Source organism: Mus caroli, unplaced genomic scaffold (genome assembly GCF_978045245.1).
Source record: "Mus caroli unplaced genomic scaffold, Mus_caroli_1 scaffold_2, whole genome shotgun sequence".
Lineage (NCBI taxonomy): Eukaryota > Metazoa > Chordata > Mammalia > Rodentia > Muridae > Mus > Mus caroli.
In genome coordinates, this window is record NW_028227257.1 from 52,340,796 (window position 1) to 52,354,863 (window position 14,068).

At 49.1% G+C, this 14,068-nt stretch overlaps 1 protein-coding gene across 1 annotated transcript in view; it reads left to right on the top strand.

The window, feature by feature from the left end:
• Positions 1–8,621: 8,621 nt before the first annotated feature.
• The window catches only part of Mal (mal, T cell differentiation protein (MAL blood group)), a 29,768-nt gene continuing 24,321 nt past the window's right edge, over positions 8,622–14,068 (top strand). Inside the window, exon 1 of the mRNA XM_021156103.2 lies at positions 8,622–8,836. Coding sequence (XP_021011762.1) covers positions 8,744–8,836 — 93 coding nt within the window. The 5' untranslated portion in view covers positions 8,622–8,743. The remainder of the gene's footprint in view (positions 8,837–14,068) is intronic.

Genomic DNA, 14,068 nt, shown 5'->3' on the forward strand with positions numbered 1-14,068 from the left:
ACATTTTGGGTTTTTTTATATGTGTATATATGTATACACATGGCATATAGGTATGGTATATATGTGTGCATGCATGTGTACAAGTGTATGCCCATGCATGCAGTGACAGAGGCCTAAAAAGTCACCCTCCTCCCAGTGTAGTTTTCTGTTGTTCTCCAACTCACTCTTTGAGACAGTGTCTCTCTCTAGCCCTGGAGCTTACAGGCTCAGCCGGCCTGGCCTGTAAGGACACCCTCAGGATGCAGCTGCCTCTGCACCCTGCTCCAAAGCACTAGGGTTACACCGTACGCTGCCACTTTTACATGGATGCTGGAGATAGGCACTTCATTTCAAGCGCTTTACCCTCCAAGCCATCTCCCCACATCTTGGGGTTTACTGTGCCAGGCACAAAGGGTACTCAACACATTTTATCTTGTTAACCCACTAATGGCCTATGGGAGACGTATTACTATCATTATTATAGACAAAAGACACTAAAATAGAGACATTTAGTAATTTGTATAAGCAGTGAATTAATGACCACAGGAGTCTTGGGTGCATTCTGTCACCTGAGGGAGCCCAAGTGACTCTTAATAAATGAGTATCTGTTTTGGACTCAACGTGAAAGACGACAAGGGCAGTGGCCATGGGAAAACAGCGGGACTCCCTGCTTGCTGCCTAAATGCTCAATTCTTACTTGTTAAGGCAAGAGGATTATAGCCATGCATGGCCTAAAGGAGTCCACAAAAAACCAAAGAGCAAGGTGTGCTTGCCAGCTGAGCCTCTGAGACCAAGGAGTGCCTGCCCCCATCCCCACCCTCACCCCATCTCAGGTTTACAGCCATCTCTGTCAACCATGCCTCCTGTACCATAGAGATGGGGGCTCTGTGAGAATGGGAGAAAGAAAGGTGTGCTGCTCACATCCATCCAGTCCTGCAGCAGGCAGAGAGAGAGAGAGAGAGAGAGAGAGAGAGAGAGAGAGAGAGAGAGAGAGAGAGAGAGAGAGAGAGGATGGACAGACACAGAGAGACACAGAGAGACAGAGACAGAGAGGACAGAGAGATCGAGGAGGGCCAAACAGCCCGTTTTATAGCAAGCCAGACCTACCTGGCTATTATCATGATTATTATCATTATTATTATAAGTGTTGGGCGGAGCCTAGAAGGAATGCTAACATTCCTCCATTTTGGTTTAATTTAAAAAGAGGAAAAACTAGACAGGGCTATGGTGAAGCAGGAACGGGGCCTTCATGATCTTTAGCTGCTTTCTGCTGACTTTGGGGTGTCTGGGGAACCTAAGAAGATGGGGATGGGATGTCGGTCCAGCCTTAGGAGAGCCGGCTGTTTCCTTGCTGTCAGGGTCTGTGGAACCATCCGTGAGTAGGAAGGAGCAGGTCCAGTAGAAGCGGCTGTGTCTGTGAGAGCAGATTGAGCATCTGTGAGTTGCTCCTCCGGAGCTGTCCTGGATGTAGATTTTGAGTAAACACCTGGACTTGACAAGATGCTTAAACACGCATATATATTAGGGGCATAAAATAAAGTTAAGTAAGTATAGGAGAAAAATTGTTTTCTTACGTTTAGGGAGTGGGAGATGGATCTGAGAAGAACTAGGTAGAGGAGTTGTGGGTAAACATGATCATAAAGTTCTCAAAAAATAATTTTCAAAAATTTTGAAGATTTACTTCACTTGAAAAAGAAAAAAAGCTTTCCTATACCCTACTGTACTGTCTCATAGATGATGAATACCCATTGTGTCTCTTCCGAATTCAGCATGGAGCTCCCATTGGACATGTGCTTCCTGTATCTGGTGACTACTCTATACTGATTAAATTGGACTCCGGTTGCATATAAGGAGCAACTGATTGGGTAGGAATGGTGGGCAGGAGAAAGGGGAGCCAATATGTCCCAGGGAACCTGGTAAGGCCAGAATCCTGGACTTTCTTCTTGAGTTTGGGAGAGGAAGTGATTTGGGCAGGTGGTGGGTTCTGGAATGTTGATACAGAGGTAGGGGTGGATCTGAGTCACTCTTGTAATACCATGACCAGGTCTTCCCTCAGGCAAACTCCTCAGACAGGTTGGGCTGGTCAGTTGAAGTGCTACTGTCACCCTCTTGGGCTGGGTTTGTTTTTTACACACCCATGAGGAGCAGCACCCCTCTCTGGGAGACTTCTCCATCATCCAGGGAGGGCTCTGAATCATAGCCCAACACCCCAGGGCAGGGGAGGAAAGATTTCTTCCTCTTCCTCAGGCCCTACGAAGGACGGAGGCATGCAACAGTTTCGTGTCAGACTAGCAGGTTCAAGAACCCAGCAGTGCCCAGCTGTGACGCCTGAGCATCACTGGGCTTCCCCAAAGCCCATCTGCATGCGGATTTTTTCATTCCTACTTTCCTTCCCCTTTGCCCTTCTGTTTGGGTTCCTTAGTTTTGAGTAAGTGCCCGTTTGCTTAAACCCTGGACCAGGTCTCCAGCTGAGCATACACATCCCATGCATCTCTGCAGTAATTTGTCAGCTTAGCTTGTCTGAGGTTTCACCGTGATTTCTAATCTCTTGATGTTTCTGATCTCTAGGGACAAACTCAGGGATCTCTAAGCTGATACCATCTCTTTTCTCCACCCCCTTCCTTCGTTTATTTTTTATTTTTTCCTTCCTTCCTCCTTCCTTTCTTCCTTCCTTCCTTCCTTCCTTCCTTCCTTCCTTCCTTCCTTCCTTCCTTCCTCTCTCATTTCTTCTTTCCTTTAAGAAAGAGTCTCTGATAGCCCAGGCTGTCCCCAAACTCAGTATGCCTGAGAATAACGTAGGATGACCTTGAACTCCTGATCTTAGGAGCCTCTGCCTCCTAAGTGCCCGGATTAAAGGTGTGTGCTATTATACCTAGTTTATAGGTATGTGCCTGCCAACCTCCCAGTATCTTTAGTTCTACTCCAAGTACATCAGCACTGGACAGCCATTCCCGGGACTGAAGAAGCACTGACACTTGACAACACTCTGCTCCCTCAGAGGAGCCCACACTGGCCTTGGAAAGGACTTCAAGATCAACTACACACAAATACTCTGATGAGAGGTATGAGGGATGGCTTCATCATCAGTTTTAGTTAAGGTTTTTTCTTGCTGTGGAGAGACATCATGACCACGGCAACTCTTACAGTTTAATTGGGGCTGAATTACAGTTCAGAGGTTTAGTCCATTCTTGTCATTGGCAGGAAGCATGGCGGCACACAGGCAGACATGGTTCTGGAGAAGGAACTGAGAGTTTTATATCTGGATCGGCAGGCAGCAGGAAGAGAATGCCACACTGGGTCTGGCTTGAGCATCTGAGACCTCAAAGCCCACCCACAGTGACGCACTTCCTCCAAGGCCACACCTCTCAATAGTGCCAGTCCCTATGAGCCTATGGGGACCACATCCATTCAACCACCATATCATCATCACCGCTGCAGTCCCCAGAGCCACGGCAGTCCCCACAGCCACCTGCCTTTCCCGCCTGGCTACGTGGGCTCCCACAGCTTGAATGTGGAGCTTGAGGAGTTTACTTGAGGCTGATTAAATGGACATGTCACTTTCACCTCTATGTGAGTTCTAGGAAACAATCTGTAGAAATGAAAATAGTTGCTCCAAATGGGAAGAATCAGGGAGTGTTAGTCAAACATTCTTTTCTTCCCTATTTCTCTAAGTATAGATCTATTTTTTTTCTTCCAAAGGAAAACAGGAATGATAAAAAAAAAATAAATTCACAGAGAGCATCCACTGCTGCAGTCAGTGGCACGATGTACAGAGGTTTCTTCTTCCTTTTCAGTTCTTCACGAAGGAGTTAGCCCATGCGCGTGTGCATGTGTGTGTGTGTGTATGCCCTCTGCCAACCTCTGGGCAGGGTGACCAACAGAGGCAGCCTCAGGTCGAAGGGTGAGTTTCAGAAAAATCCAAAGCCTAGGTCATTCTCGGAGCACCTGCTAAATTTCAGCATTTACCCAGCAAGTGTCTCACCCGGTGCAACCCAGGTGACCTGAGGGCTATTGCAAATGTTCCTTCAATGAAAGGGACCCAGCACTGCAGTTTCCTGAGGTGCTGACAAACTTTGGCTGCCCGGAAGAGTTGCACCTGAGAGACCCTGCCTAGGGCAGAGGGAATAGGCCCCGTCTGAACAGGGAGGAAGTGAAGTTTCTTTTTGAGGAGTTGAACAGATGGAGACAACGTGTGCATGTGTCCTGCCTCTTCCCCCAACCCTGGCTCTGTCCTGCTCTGCCCTAGAGCCTCTCACTGCTAACGAGGATTGAAGGCTTTCTGCCTCCGGCTCGCTAGCCACCACTCCCTTGTCCTCTCTCTTTCCTCAGGGCTCATCTGATTCCGTAAGTCCTCACAGGCTTCCTACTCTCCCCGCCTGCATCAGTTTTCCAGGACTTGTGTTCCGTGGTGCCCCAGATTCCCATGGCTGGCTATATTGTGCCTGTTCCCTCCGATCTCAGTGTTTCCTTTTATGAGCTTTGAGCCCTGTAGTGTAAGGTGGTAGCACTGTTCCATCCCCAAGAGATGGCCAGAGGCCTGTGGCATTTGGCTCCCATGTGGAGAAGGAAGTCTTTCTCCTACTTGGTGAGCCTGCCAACTGAAGGGCACTGCCTCCCAAGAGTTGTCCAAACCTAGGCCTGGATAGGCTCTGCTAATGGATACTTGTGGGACTCTCTGCACTCCACACCCCACACTCAATACTACTAGGTGGCATGTCTGACTGATAGCTATCTCCTGCATCACACAGCAAGCTTAAAAAGACAGAGATCTACCTTGCTCCATGGGCTCCCCATTGGGCAGCACTGATGGATGGGGCTAAGGAGGTTTTGAGAGAAGAGTCTGTATTCAGTGTGTTGCCATACCTGCAGGACAGGCCCGGAGATTCCACTACAGATATTTAGAAACAGAACCCCCACTGCACAGGCAGTCCTCAACTCAGCCTTGCTGTGTAGAAGGACTGGTGGTGTGTCACCTGTACCATGTGCAGTGATCTGAATTATTTGTGTGTTGAAGCTTTACCCCCCACCCCCGGCGCCACGCCCCAGATGACAGTAACAGGAGGTGAAAAGCCTGAGCCAACTCAGACACCACCCTTCATGGTTTGTTCTACAGTGACCAGGAAGTGCTTTGTGCAGACCCACCCTGAAGAAGGTGGTAGCCAGGTATCTGTCAATGTTCATGTCAAATACCTTTTGGATGCTACTCCCCAGGGGAACAGGGACTTTACTCAAATGTCCTCCACCCTCCATGCAGATTCTGACTCATCCAGACAATGCCAACCCCCCGCCGTAGGGAGCCTTAGCTTCCTCAGTGGTGGAGGACCATGTCTTTCTGGTACTAGAAAACATGGGCATAGAAGAAGCTAGGCAAAGAAAAAAAATTGGGTGGAGCCCTTTGTCCTTGGAGGCAGCTGAGCACACAGCACCCCCTGAGTCCATCAAAAGATAGCCTTCTGAGAACCAGCCATAACGTCTACTCTGCAGCGTCCCCAGAAGCAGTAAGGGCAGAGCCTTCTGGATCCAAGATGCCTAGTTACCCACCATGTAGCCTGGGCCCGTTATCACACACTGTGAGTCTGGGTGGTAGGGTAATGGTAGATAAGACAGCTCTGGATATTAAGAAATATCATCCAAGTCGAGTGTCTGCTGTCATGCTGGATGATAATGCCTGCCAGCTCTCCTCATCTCCAAGGCCAAGGATGCTGGGACAGCCATTAAGCCATCCACCCAGCAGGGGCCTTCAACCGTCACACCATGCAGTGAAACCTGTAGCTGTGGGCAACTTATAAATAAAGTCCCTTGGGTTAAGGGCTCACCCAAGGTAGCTCTCTAATTTCAGACCTGCAAAAAGCTTCTCTATCCGTGTGAGCATGATGCCCCCCCCCAACTTCCTTGAGCTCCTAAGATGGAAATTGAAAGGTCCAAAGCCCCACTAGTGGGTGGGGTGCCTCAGGGAACAAGTGCCCAGGGCCATGTCTGAGATGACCACTAAGACTGAATTTGGGAGACTGGGGGTGATCTTTTGGGAACATTGATCACAAGTTCCTAAAGCTTTACAGGACAGCATCAGTCTGGTTGGATGCTGAGCACTACTCTGTGGACGCAGAAGGGCGTTTCCCTTCTGAGTCCATCAGTAAACTGGTAGTTACCTTACTTGAAACCCCCAAACCAAATTGTACCTGCTATTGCTTGTTGGCAGTTCCTACTCCACAAATACTTTTCTGAACATGTCCCTCTCTCCTGCCCTTTGCATGAGAGAGAGAGAGAGAGAGAGAGAGAGAGAGAGGAGGTGACTTTTTCCTGACTCAGTTCCTACCTTGGAGAAAGATACCATAGGCTACCATACAGTTTAACAAAAGGCCCAGACCCACCTTAGACCCTAGGCACTCATGTGCTTCTAGGAAGACTTGAGGGCACTGTAGTGGATTATTGACTAGAGCTCGTCGTCGTCTATATTTTTCTTTTTTGATGTTGTTGTTATTTATTTATTTATTGTTTCTTTGGCTTTTGAGACAGGGTTTCTCTGTGTATCCTTGGCTGTCCTGGAACTCACTTTGTAGACCAGGCTGGCCTCGAACTCAGAAATCCGCCTGCCTCTGCCTCCCAAGTGCTGGGTTTAAAGGTGTGTGCCACCACACCCAGCTTGTCTATATCTTTCTAGAACCCTAACTATGACCCTAGATTTTTATAACTATGAGCCGTCTGAATCATTATCAAGTGGCCCAGTGCAGCCTGGGTATGCTCAGCTGAAAGTGAAACCAGACCCATCTATACATCCAGGGCGCTCTATATCCAGATGGAGTCATTCTCGCGCTTCCTTTGTTGCTAGGTGCAGACAAAGCTGAGTCCCCCTGGTCCTTACTCTCAATCCTTGGCTAACACTTGGGGAAGTCTGCACTGAGGAAGAAGATGACAGATAGATTTGGGTAGACTATGGTCAGGAAGGTGAGCATTGAGCAAAGGGTTCCAGGAGATAGGAGGGTCACCAAGATGGGGAGGGGAGGCAGATTTCCTTGACGTTGGCCAAGATGACCAGCTAACCCTCCCTCTGGACTTAGAGCCTCCCCCACTTTATCCTGTGGGAATTGGAACTGCCAAGCCTTCCTGAGTGCACCAGTACTTTTCCCCTTAGTCATTAGCCCAAATGTGAAGGCCTTAGCAACAAAGGTTTGAAATAAGCAAAACCAAGGATGCTCAAAGCCAGGCAAAGACATTGTAGAGTCAACAGCACCTTTGTGGGCTTTTATAGTTAGTATGCACGCCCTTAGAAATTGCTAATCAACTTCAACTGGATTTGCTAGTTGGTCATCTTATATCCGGCTGGTGGTGGCTTTCTGTGGCCAGTTTGCTTGGGTCGGCCACCACTAAATATCTCCTTAGAAGGAAGAGACACTCTCAGGATCCAGCAGGGCTACCAAGTTGTAAGCTGCCCAGGGTGAGGGAATAGGGGAAGGGGCCCTCAGGATCTCACAGCTCATCTTATCTAGAGGCCTTGACCTGGGGAGCTGGATGTTTGGCGAAGGCACTCACAGGTATCCAAAGCTGACAGTGTGGAGAGGCTCACAAGAACAGAGCATCTTCCCACTTCAAACCTCTGGTCCTTCCTCATAAGCAGTTGCTCTCATCAGCAAATTCATGGTCTTGCTTTTGAAAAATATGCCCAGAAATGTACTTCTTGTAGGAAATGGAATAAGGCTGTGCAGAGGGAAAGTGGGAGGGACCCTATACACACAAGACCCTGAACAGTAGTGGCAACTGGGGTAGGTGGAGGTCAAGTTCAGAATCTGAGCTGGAGGTTGAGAAAGGCCATTTCCCTTTCAGCTAGAACAGAGTTTAGCCTTACCGTATGTAATTAAAAAAAAAAAGAAAAGAAAAGAAAAAGAAAAAAGAAAAAAAAAGGATTTATGTGATTTAAATGGCAGTTACTGGAGTGTGATACTCATTTAAAAATAAAGGCAAAAATAAAACGTAAAGTTGTGGTACAAGAAGAGTAAATCCCCAGAAACGACTCAGCAGTCCATAGAGTCAAAGGACACAGGAAGGGGGAGAACTGCCCCATCTCCAGAACTGAGGGAATCTCCCCTGGCAATATCTGCCCCAGGAATGCAACTTGTCCCATCACCACCGCTGCCGCTGCCGCCAGACAGCCTCTCAGATTAGTTCTCCTTAGAGTCACCTCCTTCCCTCCTGCTGGCATATAGTTCCCCTGACGAGCCTCGCAGTTGCCCCTAGAACCCCCAGCCTGCAGGTGAGATCGAAATCCGAAATGTGCCTCCGGGAGCTTGGATGTGAAGGCTGCACATTAACGCACCCAGCGGAAGACTGGAGACACGACTAGAGTTAAAGGGAATGGATGTCAAAGTGGGGAGGTCTCCGATAAGTTATTGATGAATAGTGATCACCTGCGTGGCGCGCAACACAGGGAAGTGCAGCGCGCGAGACGCTCCATCCACTGCCCTCAGGCAGGTGGCAACCAGGGCTAGGTCAGTAGAGTACAGATTCCCAACCCAGTCCTGCAGATCTTCAGAGAGCACTCCCTTGGGTTTCAGGGCGGCGCCAGAGGCGATTCAAGCCGTTTCCCCTAGGGCAGTAGACCCGGGCGGGGCGGGTGGCCGGAGCTCCGCCCTCCTCTGACCCTGACCCTTCAGCTTTTAACCCGCGCGGGAGGGCGCAGCGGCCACTGGGCTCTGCGGAGGGAGCGAGTGGTCAGTGCGGAGCCGGAGGCGAGCGTGTCCAGTCCCAAGGCCGACGCCAGCTCGCAGGCATGGCTCCGGCAGCGGCTTCGGGTGGCAGCACCCTGCCCAGTGGCTTCTCGGTCTTCACCACCTTCCCTGACTTGCTCTTCGTTTGTGAGTTTGTGAGTGATAGCGCGCCCTTCTCTGGGAAAGGGACCGGGAGGGTTGAGTTGCTGGGGGGAGCTCTGCAGCTCTGTACCCAGTCACCGGAGGGAACTAAAACCGGGAAAGTTTCCCCCATCTCTCCGTGGTCTGTTCCTTTCTAAATTAGCGGACCGATTTCCCAGGCAGGTGCAGAAAAACCTCTTCCTAGAGCTTCGCTCCTATCCGAGCGCAGCTTCCTTACAAGGTACCACCGAGAGTCCTTCTGAGTAAAGAAACCCAGCTAAAGAACCGGTCCATGAGGGCGACAGAGATTTGGAGATCAAGAGTAGCCAGCCTTTTCAGCCCTTTGAAGTTTCTGGGAAGGAAATGCCTCTGTGCCAATTTTGGAAAACAGTGGCTGTCCTTTGCTGGGCTGCGGTCCCCAAGCCCTGTGTGAGGGGAGGGAGGAGTCAGGGAATACAGGTGAATTATGTTGCCTGCCTTGGCTGACCTTGGGCTGACTCTGCGCCTGGGCTGGGTTCTACTAGCCTTACACTGTAGAACCGACCCAGTAGCTTCGAGAAACTTTCCTATTGTGAACTCCAGCAAGGCTTCAGAGGCTACTTCAGTTTCTAGTCCCTAGGGTCCTTTAGCACTTACCTGGACAGGACGGTGTTTGTTTAATTCTGTGGGTGTGGAGACAACATTTCCTGTGCTCCCACCACGCAGAGGTCTTTGTGTGGAGTAATGACTTGGAGAAAAAAGTGTAGGTGATTTTAACAACTGGAACCCGGCTTCTAATTGGATGGCCAGCAAAGGAGGCTGTGGACGCCAAGAACAGTAGGATCCATCATCAAGGGGATGTCACTGAAATTGAGATGAGTATTGAGTTGAACCCAAACGTGGGTATTTCTAAAGTGACTTCACACCCCAGGCACAATCACGGACCAGGCTATGGAATTAACATAAGAAACCCTGCACACAGCTAGCTTACAAATAGGAACAGCCAATGCCCAGAACAGGATTGGACTTGCCAAGGTCATCCAGGTCTTTAGCAAGCCTTCCAATCTCATAGAGTTCCTTCTATGCTCAGGACTGCCGAGCAAACCTTGGAATGGGGCCAACTTAATGTAGTTGACACAGGCATCTGGCCCATATGAGAAAACACCTACTGGGTACCAGGGGCTGGGGAGGAGCATTCTTGTTTTTGATATCTCTTAACCTATGTCTGCCCATTATTGGGTTTCTAGAAATGAGCAGATGGTATCCAGGACCTGGGACTAAGTCATGGGTGGCTCCTCAAAATTTTACAAAGAGGAACTTACAGAGGCCTGATCAAAAAAAGAGAGCAAGATTGCACCTGAGGTGTGGTGGGACACAGAGGTTTTTAAGGGAGAAAAAAAAAATCTTAGTCTCGAGAAACTGCTGTTGGCTCCTTGGAGAACACCATACCAAGTCATGAGATAAAGTGGCAGTTGGGCTTCATGCTTCTTTGAGAAAACTTTGATTGTAGACACACACACACACACACACACACACACACCCCGGCAGGGGAGCTCTGGTGATGGCAGGTCCACAGCTGCTTTTTTAGTCATTCTCCCACTTTTTAGTTATTCAGTATGACAGAAAGGCTAGTTCTGAGGATAGGAACAGGCAGGACAATCAAATCCATAAAGAGGGCAGGAGGACCCCACCATCCCCGTGAAGAGAGTCTCTTGGTATGGAAAAATCTCAGCACTATTTGTTTAGTGAAAATGCCCCACACCGGTGTGCTCTCCAGTCCTGTGTGTGGTAGCGGGGGTCTCTAGGGTTCCCTCTTGACCAGAATCTGTCCCTTTGTGTTTTAAAAAAAATGTGTCCCTTCTACCTCAGCCATTGCTCTTCTGTCTGCCCACCTCCCACATCTGTCACTTTCTCCAGAGACCTTCCATGGCTCACTTGCCATCTTTGACTCTTTCTTCCTGGAGAGATTAGGGCTGGCTTTCTGCCTGGGAAGCAGGGAGAAGGCAGACTCGGTCTGGTAAGTGTTCCTCAGCATAGACCGTGCATATGAAACAGTATGTGCTTTGATAGAAAGCTGGAAAGTTAGAAGCCCAGAAGAGGCACTGACCAGCTCAGGGGTGTCTTCTTAAACTAGAATATTATAACTCAATGCCTAAAATACAATTATAATGTAGACAAATGGCTTGAGCAGAACCTTTCTTCAAGGAAGATACAAATGGGCAATGGACCCGTGAAGTGATGCTCAGCTGAGGGAGTCATCTAGGAAAGGAAATAACCCCCTTGGTGGAACCTAACAGACATGCCAGAAATACAGTCATCGACCCCCTGCCCTCCCCAAGAGGTGGGTTGTCATCAAGAGTGGCTAGAAGGTCATGACAAAACTTCCTGGAGAAGAGTGTGCTAGGAGCCTGGTGTGATGGTTCATACCTACAATCTCAGTTAGGAGTCATGATTCTTGAAGCCAGCCTGGGCTACATAGTCATAGACTGTCTTTTTAAAAAGAGGTACTAGGAATTCCAAAAGTGGCTGTTACTACAACCCTGCACACCTCAGACGTATGGGGAAAGAGGCAGGGTCAGTCCCTGGTGACAGCAGGTACTTGTTAGGTACATATTTAGGGGTGGAGGCAGGATGAGGGATCATCCAGAATTGGTTTGCAGTATTGACTCCTACATTGAGCTGATCTGTTAATTATTAAAATGATAGCTTTTGTGAGTTTCAGAATTAAGTGGAACTTTTTATTGTCTGAAAATGACGAGACAAGTCCTAGTTTTTCCACCTGGCTGAGGACGAACCAGAGCCTTGATTGGGTCCTGAAATGATGGAGCAGTTTTCTGAGTGCATCCAGCAGTCAACCCATCAGAGCCTAAGAGTTGTAGAATCCCAGACCCTGCATTTGCAGGTCCAGGTAGAAACCGAGAAAGAGAGGGAGCCACTTGCCTGGGTTGGGACAACTGTCTTCATACACCAAAAGTGCTCTGGAGCAGTAATCCAGCCCACTTGGCAGCTCTCTCTCACCCATTGGGGAATGCAGGGACATCTCACAGTCACTTCGGAGCTGCTGGTTGCAACACCACCACTACATAAAAATATTCTCCATGGGTTCTTAATCACTGCATCCAATAACGATAAGCCCTAGACTGACCACTGACTCAGTGGGTGTGACCATATGTAATCCAGGCCACCTTTTAAAACCTTTTTGGAGAGTGGATAGAAGAATGGGTATCTTAGAGGCAAGAGTGAGGTTCCCAGGTGTCCTGAAGTTCTCACAGCGCCATGGCATGGGCACTCTCTGTTTGAGGGGAAATTTTCCTAGAGAGTAGGGACAGAAAGAGGTGCTAAGACTCTCCCAAGCTATGTGGTGTTGTGTGCCCTGTGTTGCAGGGTTCTCTCTGAACTTTCCAGAGGGGCATGCAGCCAAATTTGGCCCCAGCATTCTACTCTCCTCCTCTCCTCTAAAGGCAGAATTATAGAGATCTGGGGAGAGGAGTTCTTGGCTTTGAGAAGTGACTTTTCCAGTTTTTCAAGGGCCAGTGGCCTGCTTTGATCAGGAGTTGGTAACTCAGAGCCCAGCAGGGTCACAGAGGCACCTTCCCTACCTGAGAGCCTCCAGCCAGTGCAGGGAAGGAGGGCACACAAACTGAAATGCTGGAAGGAGAGAGAAAGGTCAGCTCTCAGCTGGGCGTCCCTGCATGTGTCTGCTGGACAGGTAGAGAGACCCTGCAGCTGCCCACCCAAGAATGACTGCACTATGCTTTGACACCAAAACCCATCATTGAGAGAAAGGACTGCTGGGGTAGACACTGGACCAAGAGGCAGCCAGTCCTGAGTTAGAGGAAGCCAGAAGTTGACTCTTGATGAATTAAATACTTTCTGGCAGGAGACTGGTTAAGACCTCTCAGTACAGCCCTGCTCAGTCTTCCCCCTGAGAACTCACATTGTCTGTCTCTAGATCTGGCATGACTTGAGACCTGAAGTCCTAGAGGAAGGTGCTAGTAGAATACTCCAGTAACTGTCTCTTCTCCAGTCACTGAATATGAAGCCAGTGGTAAAGGCACCCTTATCCTCGAAGCAAAGCACCATGGGAGAGTGTGGCTGACCCCATCCCATGGGTTTAGATTAATCCCAAGAATAAGGAACAGACTGGTCCCAGTTGGGCCCACAATGCTTGTGTCCTTCTGTACGCTGGTGGGAAGGCTTAGTTTCTCACTAGCGTCTTGCTAAGCATCAGCAGTGGCCTTTCCCAGGGTTACTGATTCACTCCAGCCTCACAGCCACAGGCTCTGTGCGATTACTGCTTCACACATCGGTAGTTTTCTGCCCTTATCTGGGCAAAACAACCCCAATGTGGATCACAGGAACACATCAAGGTCCCCAGCCCTGCAGAATGGCAGGAAAGCCTCGTTAGAAGTTGTGACAGGTCAATATACTTGGGCAGAGGACAGAGCCTATGGTGCACAGCCAAGAGGAGGGCTGGAAGCAGGACAGATCCCTTTGGAACTCTTGGCTCAACTTCCAAGGAGGCCCCTGAAGGCCAAAGGAACAGGTTTTAGAGAGTGGGCACCTCAGAGAAGGGCCAAAGTTGACATCCTCCACCAGGGTGGACCACAGAAGAGAGCATGCTGTCCCTGGGTGTTGCTCCTTCCTTTGTTCCTTGGGAATGAAACACAAACCTTGTTATTCTCTTCCTGGAGAGGAACAGAGTTCATTGCCATTCATTGTCTCATGGCAGGAGGTGCAGACAGGAGTTGCCTCCCAAACCATCTCCTCTGTAATTCCCTTCCAGCCAAGAGCCTAACCCAGTTGAGAGCCAACGAGGACCAAGGAACTATTATCCTCTCTCTTGGTACTAATAGTCCCATGGCCATGTCTAAATCCAATCCCAGCTACAGGGTTGATTTCACGGTAGACTTAGTGAGACTTCATGGGTAAATGTCACATTCACTTCTGTTGCTATGATAAAATACCCGCACAAAAAGCAATTTAGGGAGGAAAAGAGTTTATAATCCCAGTTTACAATCCCAGTTACATGTCATTACTGTGGGAAAGTCAAAGCAGGAACTCCAAATTAGCTTGTCCCATTATATCCACAGTAAGAGCAGAGAGAAATGAATACACACATACTCACTTGTTTGCCTGCTTGGGCTCGGGCTCAATTTCAGGACACCTTGCCTAGGGTATGGTGCTGCCCACAGTGGGCTAGGTCTTCTCACATCAGTTAACTTAGTTAATAAACCCCACAGACATGCCAACAGGCCGACCCAGTT